Source organism: Opisthocomus hoazin, chromosome 1 (genome assembly GCF_030867145.1).
Source record: "Opisthocomus hoazin isolate bOpiHoa1 chromosome 1, bOpiHoa1.hap1, whole genome shotgun sequence".
NCBI classification, from domain to species: domain Eukaryota; kingdom Metazoa; phylum Chordata; class Aves; order Opisthocomiformes; family Opisthocomidae; genus Opisthocomus; species Opisthocomus hoazin.
In genome coordinates, this window is record NC_134414.1 from 4,186,835 (window position 1) to 4,205,230 (window position 18,396).

Genomic DNA, 18,396 nt, shown 5'->3' on the forward strand with positions numbered 1-18,396 from the left:
GCCTCAGTTTGTGCCTATTGCCCCTTGTCCTGTCACTGGGCACCACTGAAAAGATCTTGGCCCCATCCTCCTGACACCCACCCTTCAGATATTTATAAGCATTTATTAGGTCCCCTCACAGCCTTCTCTTCTTCAGGCTGAACAAGCCAGCTCCCTCAGCCTCTCCTCGTAGGAGAGATGCTCCAGTCCCCTCATCATCCTCGTAGCCCTATGCTGGACTCTCGCCAGTAGCTCTTCATCTTTCTTGAACTGTGGAGCCCAGCACTGGACACAGTACTCCAGATGGGGCCTCACCAGGGCAGTGTAGAGGGGAAGGAGAACCTCCTCACAGGAGTTGTAGTCCTCCCTGCGGCCCCCCCCACTCCATTCACTGCCTCTTGTATTGCATTTCTTTGTTTAAAAAGGGACGTTTTCCTGGAAAATATCTTTTCCACACAGGCGTAACCAAAGCAGTTGCTTTATTTCAGCCCTGTGCTGCGACATGGCCACCTTCACAGCCCCCCCCCCCCCCCCCCAATTTATTTTTATTTGCCTCCCCCTACAAACAGTTTTTCAGCAGTGGAAACAAAAACTGCGGCAACACAAGCTCCTCTCGAACGCCACTCTCCAAATTAAAAACGATCCAAGTTGTGAGAAATGCTACCTGTCACCAAAAACTTCTGTAAGAGCCCGGTCTTCACGGCAGCCTCAGAAATTCCTGTGCACCTCAGAAACGTCCCTATGCACACACACCTCGACCACGCCGCGCAGGAAAACGAGCTTGGAAGAGCTATTTCCACACATCTCGCCGCATTCCGGGCGATCCAAACCCTCAGAGGTTGGATAGTTGGTATCTCCTCACTATCCCGTCTCTGCAGCACGTGTAGATTTGCTTCTCCCAGGAAGCCACCTGAAAAAGAGAGGGAGGGGGGGAAAAAGCAGTCTTTAAGCACAGGATCTCTAAAATTCTCAGAGGTCAGCTTTCCTTTTGGACTTTCACGGAGGGAGGAGGCGGTGAGCGGCTCCTGGAACAGCGTTAGTGGGTTTTAAAGGACAGTGCAAGGTGGCACCAGGAGCTTCGGGAGCAGGTGACTGCTCCCACAAGGGTTCTTCTGTCAGATCCAAAAGCGAAAATGAATTTTCCTCCACATTTTTCTCATGTTCTGCTCACGCCAATGAGCTTTGCAGGTCAGATCTGAGCCTCCAGGCGAGGCTGAGCGTTAGCCCTTGAGCGTGTGTGCTGGCTAGGAGAGGGGGGAACTGGACTGGAGAGCTGGAACGGGTTAAAACCAAAAGCTGATTTCCACCAGTGCCACCAGTTGGAGAGCGCAGGTCACCCTCCCCGCTCTGCAGGGCGTCTGGAAACACAACAGCCAGACCCACCTTCTGGTCTGGAGTCACCAGGGGACAAGAAGAGACAGGCAGCACCACACAGCTGGCTGCTGCTTTCACCCCGATGATCTTCCCAGCACAATTAATTCACGCTTCGTCAGGGAAACACAGTTCTGCCACAGCTACTCCAACCACCCAGCTACTCCCCCGCTTCGGTTTTGCTACTGCACGACGGAGATAACTGCCGCCGGATACCGCAGAGGATTTGTTTATGCAAAATATTAAGATTATTCAGGTAGAAAAAAAACCCCAAAAGCTTCAAAGTCAGCTGTGTGAAGGAAGCCGCTGTGCGGGCGGCCAAATCCTTAGGGAAAGGCGGCTGCCTATGCACCAGTACAGGCTTGGGGTGGACCTGCTGGAGAGCAGCTTTGTGGAGAGGGACCTGGGTGTCCTGGTGGACGACAGGGTGACCATGAGCCAGCAGGTCAAGGGAGGCTCTCCTTCCCCTCTGCTCTGCCCTGGTGAGGCCCCATCTGCAGTGCTGTGTCCAGTGCTGGGTTCCCCAGTTCAAGAAAGATGAGGAGCTACTGGAGAGAGTCCAGCGGAGGGCTACGAGGATGGTGAGGGGACTGGAGCATCTGTCCTACGAGGAGAGGCTGAGGGAGCTGGGCTTGTTCAGCCTGGAGAAGAGAAGGCTGCGAGGGGACCTTAGAAATGCCGATAAATCTCTTCAGGGTGGGTGTCAGCAGGATGGGGCCAGACTCTTTCCAGTGGTGCCCAGCGACAGGACAAGGGGCAACGGGCACAAACTGAAGCCGAGGAAGTTCCAGCTGAACCCGAGGAAGAACTTCTTCCCTCTGAGGGTGACGGAGCCCTGGCCCAGGCTGCCCAGAGGGGCTGTGGAGTCTCCTTCTCTGGAGATATTCAAGACCCACCTGGACGCGGTGCTGTGCAGCCTGCTCTGGGTGACCCTGCTTTGGGAGGGGTTTGGACAGGGTGACCCACAGAGGTCCCTTCCAGCCCCTGCCATGCTGTGATTCTGCCTGCTGCCTGGCACCACCTTTCCCTACAGCCTTTATTGCGGGCCATGCACCGCTCTCCTTACCTTGTACACAGGGTCGCAGTCCGCTGCCGTGAGATCGAGGACGTGATCAAGGTCCTGCTGGACGATAAAGCAGGTTCCGTCACCTGCATGAGCAGAAGAGATCCCAAGCGAGGAAGAAACATCAACTAATTAGTGAAATGAGCCACGTTCCCAACTACAAGCAGCACTAACAGGCCCTGCAGGAATGCTGAATCGTAGGGTATGGAGCCCCCAGCAAGGGGGAAAAAATGCCGTGAAGATGCCAGAGAGTTGGAAAAAGGCTCTAATAGTCGAGAGGCACCTTTGAGGCCCTGCTTTGGAGGAACAGAGGGAGGTGAGGGGCAGAAATCACAAGGCAACCACGTAATATAGCTCCTGCTACATCGTCTTTTGGCCACACTGTCCAGCCCCCAGTGCTTCCACGTCAGAGGGCAATCCCCAAAGAGCACAAAACTCCTCGATTCAATGATACTGGCCCAGGTTGCCCAGAGAAGCTGTGGCTGCCCCCTCCCTGGCAGTGCTCAAGACCAGGTTGGATGGAGCTCTGGGCACCCTAGGCTGGTGGAAGATGTCCCTGCTGATGGCAGGGGGGTTGGAACCAGATGAGCTTTAAGGTCCCTTCCAACCCAAACCATTCTATTGTTTCTACCGGCGTAACACAGCACTGGAGTTACCCTGGCTGGCAATAAATCCATCCCGGTACGGGAGCAGCGAAAGCACCGGTGCTCCTGATCTATGGATGACCTGGATCGGAGAGCTAGAAAAAGGAGCAGAAACAAGGGATGAGTATTTGGTCTATAGTCAGGAGCTTTCGACACTAATAAAAACTGACCTGGGGCAGCTCCTGCCCTCAGCAACGTCTCAGTTCCAGCCCTACACTGGAATGAGGATCAGGGTGAACGTCAGGATCCTACAAACACCCTCCAGTCTCACCAGTGAAGGGGAGGAAGGGGCTCTTCTTTTGGTGGGAGCAATGCTACTCTTAACGAGTTCTCTGTAAAGCTCTCGACATACATATGTACATAGATTACCCAATCACACAGACACTAATATGTAACATAATATGCACCGTACATTAACATAATTTTATATATACACATACTTAAAAAGCAATAATCTGCAAGGTAAGGCAGTGCCAAGAGCACCCCTGGTCACAGATCGAGGTTTTCAGGAACTAAGGCATCTGCGCAGAGCCCGCAGTCTTTTAGAAGGCACTTTCCAGAGAACATCCCATCAGACTGCCAACACGACCAAGAGTACCCTGCCCCAGCAAAAGAAACATCCCCAGGAGGCTCAGAAGCTCACTGTGCCACAGCAGTGCCTGTACCCAGCCTTTACAAGGGGCACTGTCTGCAGCACCCTCAGCCTGGCTCTTTCCCAAGCCAAAAAACCAGCCGGCGGTTCAAGACTCGCAGGCACGCACTCACTTGGTGTTTCTCACATCCAGCTGATAGATGTTCCCATCCTGCGTCCCTGCCAGGATGTAGGTACCTGAGAGGAACGTGCAGCAGTTGAACGCGTCAGATCCGATGAAGAGGAACACCTGAGAACACAGGAACCAAGGCAAACGTCAGACACCCGCAGATGAGGATCACGGAATCACAGAATCCCAGCATCGCAGGGGTTGGCAGGGCCCTCTGGGGGTCACCAAGCCCAACCCCCTGCCCAAGCAGGGTCACCCAGAGCAGGCTGCACAGGACCACGTCCAGCCGGGGTTGGAATATCTCCAGAGAAGGAGACTCCACAGCCCCTCTGGGCAGCCTGGGCCAGGGCTCCATCACCCTCAGAGGAAGAAGTTCTTCCTCATGTTCAGACGGAGCTTCCTCGGCTTCAGTTTGTGCCCGTTGCCCCTTGTCCTGTCACTGGCCACCACTGGAAAGAGTCTGGCCCCGTCCTCCTGACACCCACCCTGCAGATATTTATCAGCATTTCTAAGGTCCCCTCTCAGCCTTCTCTTCTCCAGGCTGAATAAGCCCAGCTCCTTCAGCCTTTCCTCATAGGAGAGATGCTCCAGTCCCCTCCTCATCCTCGTAGCCCTCCGCTGGACTCTCTCCAGTAGCTCCTCATCTCTCTTGAACTGGGGAGACCAGCACTGGACACGGCACTGCAGATGGGGCCTCACTAGGGCAGAGCAGAGGGAAAGGAGAACCTCCCTCGACCTGCTGGCCACACTTCTCCTGATGCATCCCAGGATCCCATTGGCTTTCTTGGCAGCCAGGGCACTGGAGAAGGAAGCAGTTATTTATTTAGAAGTCAGCACAGTCGTTTCCACGAGTCACGGCACAAACCAAAAACCCAGAGCTAGGTTAAAAACTCTTGAGCTCTGCTCCAGGATACGCAGAACCAGGATCAGTCCTGCCCGAGCTGAAGGCCAGAACTCCAGGATCAGTCTTGCCAAGCAGAGACAGAGCAGTCAGTGAAGGCTCCGAGCTCTCCTTTGGGGCAAGGACACATCGCACAGCCACAGGAGAACCGATGCTGAGCTCGGAATGAGCTTCAGACACCCACGGAGCAGCGCAACCAGCTCCACACGGCAGGCTGGTGGGGACCGCTCCTTCCTCCCAGTTCTACTCGCCACAAACACCGCAAGCAGTTCCATCTGCTGTGTCATGAGGAGCTCCTGTCTACTGCCCGGGATGATCCTGGTGAGATCTCTGGCACCTAAGCAGTGTTCCCCAGGGCTCAGTTTTGGGTCCGGTCTTGTTCAACACCTTTATCAATGACCTGGATCAGGGGATCGAGTGCTCCCTCAGTCAGTTTGCAGATGACACCAAGCTGGGCGCGAGTGTCGATCTGCTGGAGGGTAGCAAGGCTCTGCAGAGGGATCTGGACAGGCTGGGTCGATGGGCCAAGGCCAACTTTATGAGGTTCAACAAGGCCAAGGGCCCAGTCCTGCCCTTGGGTCACAACAACCCCATGAAACACTACAGACTTGGGGAGGAGTGGCTGGAAAGCTGCCCGACAGAAAAGGACCTTGGGGTGCTGGTCGACAGCCGGCTGACCATGAGCCAGCAGTGTGCCCAGGTGGCCAAGAAGGCCAAGGGCATCCTGGCTTGGATCAGGAATGGGGTGGCCAGCAGGAGCAGGGAGGGGATCATGCCCCTGGACTCGGCACTGGTGAGGCCGCACCTCGAGTGCTGTGTTCAGCTTTGGGCCCCTCACTCCAAGAAGGACATTGAGGGGCTGGAGCGTGTCCAGAGAAGGGCAGTGAGGCTGGGGAGGGGTCTGGAGAACAAGTCTGATGGAGAGGGGCTGAGGGAGCTGGGGCTGTTGAGTCTGCAGAAGAGGAGGCTGAGGGGAGACCTTCTCGCTCTCTACAGCTCCCTGACAGGAGGGGGGAGTGAGGGGGGGGGTTGGTCTCTTCTCCCAAGGAACCAGCGACAGGACGAGAGGCAATGGCCTCAAGTTGCTCCAGGGGAGGTTCAGATTCAAGATCGGGAAAAATTTCTTCACTGAAAGAGTGGTCAGGCCTTGGACCAGGCCACCCAGGGAGGTGGTGGAGTCCCCATCCCTGGAGGGGTTAAAAAACCGTGTAAATGTGGCACTTTGGGATATGGTTTAGCAGGCATGGTGGGGTTGGGTTGGCGGTTGGACTTGATGGTCTTAGTGGTCTTTTCCAACCTATGATTCTGTGAGATCCACCAACTCCATTGCCCTGTGCCAGGAGCAGAGAGATGGACTGCAGACCTTTCACACCCTACTTCAAACAGCAACTTTACACCTCAGCTGCTTAAGGCAGCCCGCAGTTCCCACATTCACAATGACATCTACTGGCCACTGCTCAAACAGTCTCCCCTACCTGGGCTAAACTAGTGAGCAGTTCTTGCTCCTCAAACCCCTCCACAAAAATCTGGCCACTAGGAAGGAGAAGCAGCATCACTTCATTGTACCAGGTTTTAGTTTCTCCTCCATGGAATACACACGTGGGAGAACACCGCAGTGTAGGACCTCGGCCAAATGCAGGCAGATCAGCCCTCCCCTGCCTCCAGCCTGGTCCCGTCCCTTTCTGTTCCACGTGATGAACCTCACCAGGGCACCGGAACGGGATTAGCACTAACCAGTTTATCCATCTAGGTTAGTTTTAACCTGGCTCAATTCTGAATTTTAACCTGGCTCTGTACAGCCACAGGAACAGCAGCTTACAAACCGAGGAGCTGCTGCAGCAGCGATGGAAACGAAGGGACCAACACCTCGGAGGCCATTTTCTAGCAGCATCTCAGAGCTCTCTCCCAGTCAAGCACTTGTGACAGTCTCGGGCTCCTTACCGGCTGCCTGCTCTGCAGTCCCACCCCTTGCAGCTTCTTGTCTTCTCGAGCCAGCAGCAGGATTTTCCCTTCTGTCCCAACCTCACGTTCGCCTGACAAAAGGACAACAGTTAATTCCAGCAGCGGCCACACAACAAGTCTCGACGGCACAGTCTGGATCACCCCCGCTGCACCTGTAACGGCGTTCCTCCACACCCCAAGGCACCAGATGCAGCAGGGCAAGCCGGTAACCAAAGAGATCACACTCTTAAACTGCCTGATCAGGCTCAATTCCTCCGCAGGAGCGCAGGGCTCTGTTCTGGTGACCCCAGCTCCCCTCCCTAGGTGGTACGAGGGCACACAGCAGCAAGCTGCACAGTCAGGATTAGGGGTGACCAAGCGAAGCAAATCGGGGCAGGGGAATGAAGGTGAATTTTATGAGAAAGGTCCTTACTAGGAGCTTTTCCAGGCGTGCCCAGGTTCAGGGAGTTGTCAGCAGCGCCCACGGCAATGCCATTGACCGGAGAGCCGCAGTCAGCGACGACGCCCAGACAGGCGGATTTTCCACAGTCCCAGAGGCGGGCAGTGCCGTCTCTCGAGCAGGAAAGGACATTTCTCCCCCGATCCACAATGGCAGCGTCCAAAATACCTGCATCAGAGCAAAGGCTGCGTTCAGACACACAGCGTGGAAGGCAGACAGACAAAGCACCTCATTTCCCGAGGCAAACTAACTACAAGCCCCAAGCTACAGTCCCCAAAGTGCCACCAGTCACACACAGCCAAAGTACCTCTCCTACGAGGACAGGCTGAGGGAGCTGGGGCTGTTCAGCCTGGAGGAGAGAAGGCTCCGGGGTGGCCTCAGAGCAGCTGCCAGTGCCTGAAGGGGCCGACAGGAAGGATGGAGAGGGGCTTTTCACAAGGGTGTGTAGTGATAGGACAAGGGGGAATGGCTCTAAACTAAAAGAGGGCAGGTTTAGATTAGATATTAGGAAGAAATTCTTCCCCATGAGGGTGGCGAAATACTGGTCCAGGTTGCCCAGAGAAGCTGTGGCTGCCCCCTCCCTGGCAGTGCTCAAGGCCAGGTTGGATGGAGCTCTGAGCAACGTGGTCTGGTGGAAGATGTCCCTGCTGATGGCAGGGGGGCTGGAACCAGATGATCTTTAAGGTTCCTTTCCAACCGAAACCATTCTATGATTCCATGAAACTGCGCGGGGCGCAACGTGGGGCAGGGAGCCACAGCATCTAGAAGGAGGTGTGTGGAAGGTAGCCAGCCAGCGTCGCTCTGACCAAAGCTCGGTCACACCGCCTGCCACGTTTGGGTTACAGGACATTCGCAGCAAAGCACTTGGAATCCATACAAATAGGTCACAGGAGAACAACGGCAGGTTCAGTGCAAGGCAAGTTTCTGATTCAGTTTTGGGCAGCCAGCCACGGGGCTTATTTACCTTTTTCAATCAAGTCTTGCGCCTTGTGAGACAGGGAAAACACAAGCCTGTACAGAGCAGGTAGGTACTCAGGGAGGAGATTATCTGGGGCAGGGTTTTGGGCATCTGATGCCACATCCACAACTCACTTGGACTTGCTCACCATCATAGAACGGTAAGGGCTGGAAGGGACCTTAAAGCTCATCTGATTCCAACCCCCCTGCCATCAGCAGCGACATCTTCCACCAGACCACGTTGCTCAGAGCTCCATCCAACCTGGCCTTGAACACTGCCAGGGAGGGGACAGCCACAGCTTCTCTGGGCAACCACCCAAGTGTTCAAGCTGTCATCCCTTAGGAAGCACCAGCCATGACAAGAAAGCACCACTGGACGCTGTGCTCTGGGCCAGATGTAAAGAAAAACAGGAGTGAAAAACAGGAGTAAAAGGGGACCCTGGTTAGGCATTACGCATAAACCCACGCTGCCTCTGAACGAGGGATCCTGGAAACCAAATCTTTTTTCCAGAGATTAACAGAGGCTCTGTCCAGAAACTGCCTCGATCACAGCTCTCAGGAACCTTTCCAGGTAGCTCGTTTTCCATCCCCAGCAGTTCTTCTCTGGGATTAACTGGCAATCAGAGGAGTTGGTAGCATGGTCCCTGAACACAGCATCTAACTGACCACATCAGGTGGTCAGCGCATCATCTACACGAGGACACGAGGAGTGTGAAGAATTTACTCTCATTTTAAGCAGCAAGACCACCAGCAGGCACAGAGCTGAACATCTGCCCTCGTACAAGGGTGAGCAAGCTTATTCCAGCCCTTCTTAAGAAATAATCACTTCAGCATCCTCGCAGCTGCTCTTCCTGTGCCTTATTTTCAACAGCACATGTCCTCGAGGCAGGTAACTCCCTGCATGAGTTCTGCAAGTCCATAATAAACTGCTACATGCTTTTCTGGGCAAGGGAAAAAACCAAAGGGAAGAGGCTCTGGAGCAACTGCAGGCGAGCAGGATGATCTGGGTGCGAGCAGGAGGCATTCCCAGCGCAGGCAGCAAGGCTACTGAACGCAGGTGTCAGAGCTCTGCAGAGCTGAGACTGCCCTGGAGGAGCAGAATGCCCTCTGCCTCCACCTCTGGCACTCGCAACAGGCTAATGGACTGCATCCTCCCTCTTTTCACCTTAATTAACGAGGAAAACAGGTCAGCAAGAGAAATACTCTCGTCCAATACAGCTACCATCAATCTTTTTCTTCACATCCTAGGAGCTTGAAAAAGCTACTCTGGACGTCTACTACAAATGCACAGCGCAGAGTGCAGCAGGGTGGTGACCGAACATTAGCCCTTGGGTGCAACACAATTACACACACGGCAGATCAAGCATTGCAAAGGCTAAGTACTCTGTACCTCCTTTGTGACCTTTAAATGTTACTACGCAGCTGGCATCTTCTGCTGACCAGATCTTTAGCTGGGCATCCATTCCCCCACTCAGAACCACGAGGCCCGATGGGAAAAACCTGCAACAATTCACATCATACACATGGCCTTCCAATAGTCTCTGGAAAAACAAAGAACTGCGTGCTAGTTCCATTGTTAGCACCCTCACGCCGAGCAATTTTTGAGCTATGACACCTGAAAACTTGGTATTCCTATGCGGGCAGAGGAATCAAACCCTCCGTGTTTGCGTTCCTGCAGCAGACTCCTCTGAATGTGAGGCAGTCAAAGAGCCAGCAGGTTCACTTTGGGCCTCCCTCTGCCATCTGAGCAGCTAACGACATCGCAAAGGATACCACATTTCTTGATAATAACAGGTTAGATGTCTCCATCCTCTGCCAAACTAGCAGCTGGCAGGTCAAGCTCCACAAGAAACACCCGAACTGGGAAGGCAGCCAGCCACGATGTGGTTAATCCATCACGGGCAGGAGTCTTTCTTCCTCACCTCTTCTCTATTGCAGATGAAGAAGAACTCTACTGGTTCTTGGACCACGAGGACTAGGAGCTGTCAGTTACCTTCTGCACTCCAGCTGTCATTCCTAACTACCCATTCTTATTTTCACCCTGGCACTCCTCTCCAGATTGCTGAGCATCATTTCCCTTGGGAGAAGTCACGCTTTCCGACAGCATTGACTTAAAACCTCCGAGATGTCAAATTTCAACCAGCTTTTCAATCAAAAGCCAGATTCTTGCCTGCCCTAGACCACAGCGCGCAGATAGCCTAGCCAAAGTCACGGCCGAATGACTTCAGTCACGTCACAGACAACACACAACATCCACGCTAGACGCTCTTACTCTTATTTCTCCATTCGCAGCCTGCCAGATTTTCATGGTCCCATCTGTGCTGGTAGACACGCCGAGCCCTCCACCACTGGAAATATCGAGACAGGTAATCTGCAGGAGGGTAAAAAACACCCAAATGTTAGCTTTACATGACCCTGTCTGTAGGTATTTCTGCTCAAGAGCCTAACTGGGCTGTGGGAGGCCTGCTAAGTACATCATTCAGTGCTATCATCTCCCCAGGACACACTGCTGGAGTCATTTAAAGCCCCTGAAAGAGTTTCCAAATGCCTAGCTTAACAGTTTCAGCCTCATAAGAGTCTTCTAACACTTAATAGCCTTATGCAAGGACTTCACAGGCTTTCTCTCCTCAACCTCTCAGTAAGTTTTAGGAGATATTAATTAAACCCTTAAGAAATAAACACACAAGAGGATCCTGAAGAGCAGGCTTTTTCTACAGGGCAGCATAAAAAGAAATTCTCTTCAGTTTATCTGTTTATACAGATTGCTGCATCCCTGCTTCCAGAGCGAGCTGCTGAGCTGGGCTGACCCGCAGCCAGGGCTCAGACGAGTTGGGTGACTGGAACCTGGCACGAAGCACCCCAGATTTCTCGTAATTGCCAACCAAATTTGACAAAGAAATTGCTATTCTCTGCCTGTGACTCTGCAGACACCTGCAAAGCAGGGAGAAAAAGAAACGCTGAGTCAGGAGCCTGCAGACAGCAGCTGTATTTCAGGTTTACCCCGGGAGAAGCAGAAATGTGGATTTTTCTAGCACCTCCTGGACACAGGTAAGAAACTGAGCCTCGCTGTTCCACGTCAGTCCAAGATAACTGGCCAGCCTGAGAGCACCCTGACTCACAAGCCCACAAGACACTGTTTGAGAGATTTACAACAGCACAGCCTAAATTTGCCGGAACACTGGCTCCAAACTAGCTCCTTACGCAGGCAGGCGAACTCCTCACACAGTGGTATTAACAACTGCCTGCTTTGCACAAAGCCTGGGAGAGCTGAATGCTTGTGAAGAGAGCAGACACTGAGCTCATATTCTTGCGAAAGGGCAGCCTTTCCCGTGATGCCAGACCTCACTGCTGCCTTTTGGGAAAGGCAGATGCATTTCAGTTGTGGATAAATGCAGCTGGACTAGACAATCATCGTAGGTCCCTGACATATTCTATGCTACTCAAAAATAATTTAATGTGACAGGTACTCTAGCTTTCACTAAACGATTACATCTTCTAAGTGAGAGAGATATTTCCACTACAGATTGCAGCAGCACTGAACAGGCTGAAAACAACAACAGCTATACAGCTTTTGTTAGAACAAAGGTTAACACTCAGAATCACAGAATGGTCAGGGTTGGAAGGGACCTCTGTGGGTCACCCAGCCCAACCCCCTGCCCAAGCAGGGTCACCCAGAGCAGGCTGCACAGCACCGCAGCCAGGCGGGTCTTGAATATCTCCAGAGAAGGAGACTCCACAGCCCCTCTGGGCAGCCTGGGCCAGGGCTCCGGCACCCTCAGAGGGAAGAAGTTCTTCCTCGTCTTCAGCTGGAACTTCCTCGGCTTCAGTTTGTGCCCGTTGCCGCTTGTCCTGTCGCTGGGCACCACTGGAAAGAGTCTGGCCCCGTCCTCCTGACACCCACCCTGCAGATATTTAGAGGCATTTCTAAGGTCCCCTCTCAGCCTTCTCTTCTCCAGGCTGAAGAAGCCCAGCTCCCTCAGCCTCTCCTCGTAGCAGAGATGCTCCAGTCCCCTCCTCATCCTCATAGCCCTCCACTGGACTCTCTCCAGTAGTTCCTCAGCTTTCTTGAGGTGGGGAGCCCAGCACTGGACACAGCACTGCAGATGGGGCCTCACCAGGGCAGAGCAGAGGGGGAGGAGAACCTCCCTCGCCCTTCTGCCCACACTCCTCCTCTTAACACATCCCACTCACGTTGCATCCTGCAAAAAGCAATAGAGCTATCAACTACGTAGTGGAACAGCTGCCTTGCCTTGCACTGTTTGGATACTGGAGCCATGCTGTGTTACCTCCAAAAGCTTCCTAACAAATGCATCCACGCTCCCTGGATTAGAGGAAAACGCTACAGCGGTAAAATCCACTGACAGAAACGAGAAAAGCAGGTGACAGTTCCCTCACTACTCCAACCCCTCCCCACCACGACAAAGCACAGGTTTCTGGTCTCAACCCGCACAGTCTGGTGTGCTTGCAGGTCCCAGCCGCCTGGTCAGGTACGTCAGGGGTGAGAGGCTGCTCACCTTCATCCCACGCTTCACATTAAACGCTCTTCTGAACAATCAGCTGCTCTTGGACAGGACCGGGCTTTGCTGATCTCCTTGCAGGTGCTCAGCCTTCCCAGGGAAGGAAGTTTCCCAGGGAAACTCCAAGATATCAGTAGACTGAGAGACTTTGCCAAGAAAGACGACAGCTAGAGGCCCGAGACTGAAGCCCTCAGGCAGACCAGGTACCCAACAGACCCGCCTCAATCTCCAGCTGTTTCCAGATGTTAAGGAGGACATCTTACAGCATCCCACTGCTGCACGTGCGTCAGCCAGGGCTTGGGGGGACACAATATGCCACACTTAGAATCTCAGAATCACTAAGGTTGGAAAAGACTTCTAAGATCATCAAGTCCAACCACCAACCCAACCCCACCAGGCCTGCTAAACCATGTCCCCAAGGGCCACAGCCACACAGGTTTTGAACCCCTCCAGGGATGGGGACTCCACCACCTCCCCGGGCAGCCTGGTCCAACGCCTGACCACTCCTTCAGGAAAGAAATTTTTACAAATACCCAATCTAAACCTCCCTGACGCAACTTCAACCAGAAGTTCTCCCATCCAAGTGACTCTGACCAAACTGCTCCCCTGAAAAGCTCTGACAGCTCAAATCACAGCTCATTTTAACAGGGTGCAGGATCAATACTCAACCTCCACTTGAAAAAAAAAAAAAGGGAATTAAAGCAGGAATTAGAAGATTCAAATAAAGGCACAAGGTAACGGTTTAGCTGTTTCAACAGCCATTAACTACGTATCAGCAATGTGAGAAACACATTAGCAACATGAGTGGCATTTTCTATAACAAACCAATCTATGGAAATTTCCTCCCTACTTTAAACAAAAAAAAAGCAGCCTGTGAGGGCCATTCAAGCAGGAACGAAAAGCCTGACCGACATCTGACACATCCCCAGGTTTCCAGGAGGGATATGTACACAGGCAAGGCCAAGCACGAGTGCTCGGAAGCAGCGGTGGCAGGCAAAAAGGATAACTGGAACTTAGTTCACACCAGCTTTAAGCCCATCTACATATCACAGATATTGCTTCGGCTGCTTTCCAGCGGAGAGATCTGCCGTGCAGCTGCCCCCCAGCCCACCCGTCTGACAGCAGACTGAACACTCCTGCCCGCATTTCCATTTCGCTGCGCTTTGAATGTCGATTCCATTCCTCAGACAAAAGGGCAGCTGGGGACTCTCAGGCAGCACGGAGCTCGGAGCAGCGATTCACCTCTGTCTCCGGAGCTGCCTTGCTGCCGAGCGCCGTCTCTCAGCAGAGCCCCGCTTCCTCTTAGCACAGCTGCAGAGACGCGGAATTGCCTTTACGTCAAAACGCACCTTGATTTACGCTGCTTTTGAGCTTCATTAACACCCAGACCGACTTTTCAGCTGGCTTTAGCACAACAATTTACTCAATAAATCATGGGACAATGTGCTAAAACGTCTCCAGGAGCCTTCAGGGGACTCCCTTCAGGGCAGCCAGCTGTACCTGCAGAATACACACTCCCTAGTTACTCGGGCCATTTCCACGCAGCGGTTAAGCGCCCAGCGAAAGCACCGGTTACTTTCCAGCAAAGCCAAGTTACGCGCTTCTCTTCAGTGAAGAAATGAAATTTCAGGTCAGAGTCAGCCGTTCTGTATCGCTGTTCAGTGAGAAGCTGTACTTGTTGCACCCCCACAGTAACAGGAGTGTAGTAAGAAAGAAGATCATTCAGCAAAACGAGCACGGTTTTTTTAAATAAGTGAGACAGTGGTGCAATTTATTTAGTTTTTTAAATACAAGCTGGGCCTTTCTGGTCTCTGAATTCCCACCAAGCCGAGCTGACACAACGTTCAATTCCCAGCCCCGCAAAGAGAAATTCCTGATTCCACGGAACAAATTCATATGGCAAATACCAAAGACAGATGACTTCACTGCACGGCAGCAAACAGCTGCTACAAACCGGGGACAGTTTTGAACCAGAGGTGAAGGGCTCCGTGCCCGGAACCTCTTATTTTTATCTCCATTTTTGACACACTAATTCACACATCTTACTCCTTTACAGGGGCATCTGTCCCGGGCCTGAAGCGCACACAAATCAGAGCACTTGCAAGAGAACAGTTTAAAGAATTGGAGAGATTATTCCGAGGGGGGAAAGTTAACCACCATCAAATTTCCCAAGTTTCTACGGTCTGGTACGTTGCACTACCCAGTTCACACACAAAGCCATGCTGCGGGCCACCCCTCAGCACGGGCACGCCGCAGCGGGACACATCGCTTCCAGTTATCTCCCCCGCTCCCTTCACAAGGTTACTTACACTTTTCTGATGAATTCTGCTGAAAGTTGTGTAGGGGGCCAGGAACTTTGTGGACACATTTTCAGGAGGACAAGAAATGAGAATGCTTTTCTGGAGGAGGAAAGAGAGGGGAAAAAAGAATTAGAAGGGCTGTCAGTCCCGCTGAGTCACGGAGGCTGCCAAGGTAGAACTACGATCCGGGCCCGGCTGTGGTTTCTCACAGCCTGAAGACTGACAGAAGGTGCAGCGTTGGGCTCTTCTCCTTACACCTCCTCAACACGCGAGCTCCGAGGGGCAAGTGATGGCCACTGTGGCCTGGCCAGCCACCAGACACAGCCCCAGCCCCACTACAGGATGCTGCAGACCAGGTCCAGGGCACTTCACTGGTGGGAGGCCTGCGAGAGCTGGACAGGACCATGCAGGGGACTGGGCGACAGCTTCAGGCTGCTGTTTTGACTGGCGTAAGCGTACGGCCCCTTCGCGCGTGGAGGGCGGTTACCGACCCCCGCTCCCCCCGAGCCCTGGCACCTTGGTGACTTCCCCAACCACGAAGCCCTCGGAGGCAGCGATGTCGGGGACGCCCTCGGTGCTGAGCCCACGGCGGGTCAGGCTGCCATAGAGGGTCGGCTTCCCTGGGGGAGAGCGGCCATCAGCTCAGCTGCCCCTCACGCACCACATCCCCCCTCAGCTCAGCTGCCCCTCCCCTCAAACACAGAGCACCCCCAAACTCCCTCACCCCCTCGAACCCACAAGGCTCCCCAACCTCCCTCCCCCCAAACGCACACGGCCCCTCCAAACTCCCCCACCTTCTCCTGACCCACAGGGCTCTCCCCAACCTCCACCACTCCTCTCCAACCCACAGGGCCCCCGCAACCTCCTTCACCCTTTCTAACCCACATGGCCCCCCCCAACCCTCTCCTAACCCACAGGGGCCCCTCAACTCCCCTCACTCCCTGCAACCTCCCACAATCTTCCCCCCCCCCCAAACCCACAGGGCCTTCTCAACACCCCCAGCCCTACCCCAACCTCCACTACCCCTTCCTAACCCACAGGACCCCTCCAAGCTCCCTCACTGCTTCTCAACCCACAAGGACCCCTCCAGACACCCAGACTCCCTCCTAACCCACAGGGGCACCCCCAACCTTCCTCACCCTCTCCTAACCCACAGCGTCGCCCCCAACCTCTGCCACAGGGCCGCCACCCCCCCCCAACCCACAGGGCTCCCCCAGCCTCCCTCACCCCCTCCTAACACACTGGGACCCCTCGAGACCCCCACACCCCCTCCTAATCCAGAGAACACCCTAAACTCCCCCACCTCCTCCTAACCCACAATGCCACCCCAGCCTCTCCCACCGGCCCCAACCCACAGGGCCACCCAAGCCTCCCTTAACCTCTCCTAACCCACAGGGCTCCTCCAACTTCCCTCACCCCCCAACCCACAGGGCCCCCCCCAACCTCCCTCACACCCCCCCCACCCCACAGAGCCCCCTCGAGTCCCCCAGACTCCCTCCTAACCCACAGCCCCCCCCACCAACCTCACTCACCCTCTCCTAACCCACGGAGCACCCCCTAACCTCTCCCACTGGCCCCAACCCACAGCCCTCCCCTCCCCCCCCCCCCAACCCACAGGGCTCCCCCAGCCTCCCTCACCCCCTGCTAACACACTGGGACCCCTCGAGACCCCCAGACCCCTTCCTAACTCACAGGCCCCCCAACCTCCCTCCCCCTCAACCCACAAAGCCCCTTCAGTCTCACCCACAAAGCCTCAACCCACAGAGCCCCCCCTAACCTCCTTTAGCCTGTCCTAACCCACACGGCTCCTCCAAGCACCCTCACCCCCCAACCCACGGCCCCCCCCAACCTCCCCCAGCTCCTCCTAACCCACAGGGCACCCCCTAACCACTCCCACCAGCCCCAAACCACAGGCCCCCTCCCCCAACCTCCCCCACCCTCTCCTAACCCACAGGGCCCCCTCAAGTCCCCCAGACCCCCTCCTAAACCAGAGTGCTCCCCCAATCTCCCCCACTCCCCCCAACCCATAGGGCCTCCTCTAACCTCTCCCGCTCCCCTCAACCCATAGGGGCCCCCCCAACCTCCCCCGCTCCCCTCAACCCATAGCGGCCCCCCCAAGCTCCCCCACTCCCCCCCAACCGCCCTCACCCCTCCTAACCCACATGACCCCCCACAACCTCCCCCACCCTCTCCTAACCCACAGGGGTCCCTCCAGCCCCCCAGACCCCCTCCTAGCCCACAGGCCCCCCCCCAGTTTCCCTCACTCCCCCAACCTCCCTCCCCTCTCCTAACCCACAGGGCCTCCTCAAGCCCCCCACCCCCCAGCCGCCCCCCTCCGAGGCCTCCTCAGGCCCCTCACCGCTCACCAGGGCTCCGGCAGCTCAGCCAGGCCTCGCCCTCGTCCCTCCTGCGGACAGAAAGGGCGGCGGTGAGCGCGGGGCAGGGGAAGGGGAGCGCGGAAGGGGAGCGGAGCGGGAGGGCCCTGCCCACCTCAGCGCCTCGCTCCAGTCGCTCTGGATGCGCAGCGTCGCCGCCATCTTCTCCAGGCGCCCGCGCCCACTTCCGCCTCCTTCCTTCCCGTCACCCCCCGCGGGGAGGCGGAAGCGGAACGCGCCCTCCAATGAGCGAGCGCTCCCGCCGCCACGCCCCGCCCCGGCAGCGCCTGCCCCACCTCCACCCTTAAAGGGGCCGCGCCACCGAAAAAAAAAAAGCAACCGGTGACCCAAAGAGGAAAAGGCAGCGATGGCGCGGCCCGGACACGCCAGGAACCGTCCGTCGCTGGAGAAAGACGAGGAGGCCGAGGACCCGTTGGACGCCATGATCTCGCGGACGGGCTGCGTGAGGCAGCACCGGGAGCTGCAGGAGTGCATGGCGGAGCGGCAGGACTGGCGGCACTGCCAGGCCCAGGTCCGGGCTTTCGGCGAATGCATGGCCCGGCGACGGAGCGTCGAGGAGCCCGGCCGGGCGTCAACCTCGCGCCAAGCCCACGCCGGGCAGTGAAACCGCCGGGGATCCCCGGGAACGCAGCGGCCGCGGCCTTCGACCCTTCCTGGGCGTTATTTTTTGACTCAAGCGGGGAAATCCGTGCTGCCTGGTTGGGAAATCCATCCCCGGCACCGTCAGCACCCCAGGAACGTGGCAGCCACGGCCTTCGACCCTTCCTGGGCGTTATTTTTTGACTCAAGTGGGGAAATCCGCGCTGCCTTGTTGGGAAATTACAATCTGTCGGCGTTTGTCGTCCTGGCCGAAGGGCTCGTCTCCATCTGCGCCGTCTGAGGGAATTCACTGGCAGCTGGGAGGTTGCGGGGTCGGATAGGGATTTCCAGCCCAAAATGGCCCAAAATTGGGAGCATCCGCGCACGGCGCCAAGGCTTGGCTGCGCGACAGCCCCACCGCGGATTTTTGGGGGGGCTGGGTTAGATGACCTCGAAAGGTCCTTTCCAACCCAAAGCTTTCCATGATTTCACTCCGCGTCCTTCCCTGCGTCGTCCCCTTCCCCGGC

At 55.5% G+C, this 18,396-nt stretch overlaps 1 protein-coding gene across 3 annotated transcripts; it reads right to left on the minus strand.

The window, feature by feature from the left end:
- Positions 1-535: 535 nt before the first annotated feature.
- On the minus strand, positions 536-17,937 carry LOC142360734 (proteasomal ATPase-associated factor 1-like). Of its 3 annotated transcripts, none has more exons than XM_075415253.1 (12): positions 17,385-17,933; positions 17,261-17,301; positions 15,411-15,514; positions 14,904-14,993; positions 10,350-10,448; positions 9,468-9,618; positions 7,094-7,288; positions 6,661-6,752; positions 3,887-3,938; positions 3,070-3,152; positions 2,417-2,499; positions 536-889 (listed from the first exon to the last, which is right to left on the minus strand). In XM_075415253.1, the coding sequence occupies exons 1-12, from the start codon at positions 17,822-17,824 to the stop codon at positions 841-843; spliced, it is 1,479 nt and encodes a 492-aa protein (XP_075271368.1). In that variant the 5' UTR covers positions 17,825-17,933; the 3' UTR covers positions 536-840. The 3 variants fall into 3 exon arrangements, with proteins under 3 accessions (XP_075271368.1, XP_075271375.1, XP_075271359.1); XM_075415260.1 differs by having other exon boundaries at positions 3,823-3,938; positions 17,385-17,928; XM_075415244.1 differs by lacking the exon at positions 536-889 and having other exon boundaries at positions 2,421-3,152; positions 17,385-17,937.
- Positions 17,938-18,396: the final 459 nt, after the last annotated feature.

Bases quoted from the DNA above. Each gene is read 5' to 3' on its own strand.
- LOC142360734 (XM_075415260.1), bottom strand. From the start codon at position 17,824: ATGCATTCGCCGAAAGCCCGGACCTGGGCCTGGCAGTGCCGCCAGTCC. The intron at 14,994-15,410 runs GTGCCAGGGCTC...TTCCTCCTCCAG, and splicing joins TGGTTGGGGAAGTCACCAAG to AAAAGCATTCTCATTTCTTG. The intron at 9,619-10,349 runs GTAAGAGCGTCT...TTGTTTTTCCAG, and splicing joins CTGCGAATGGAGAAATAAGA to AGACTATTGGAAGGCCATGT.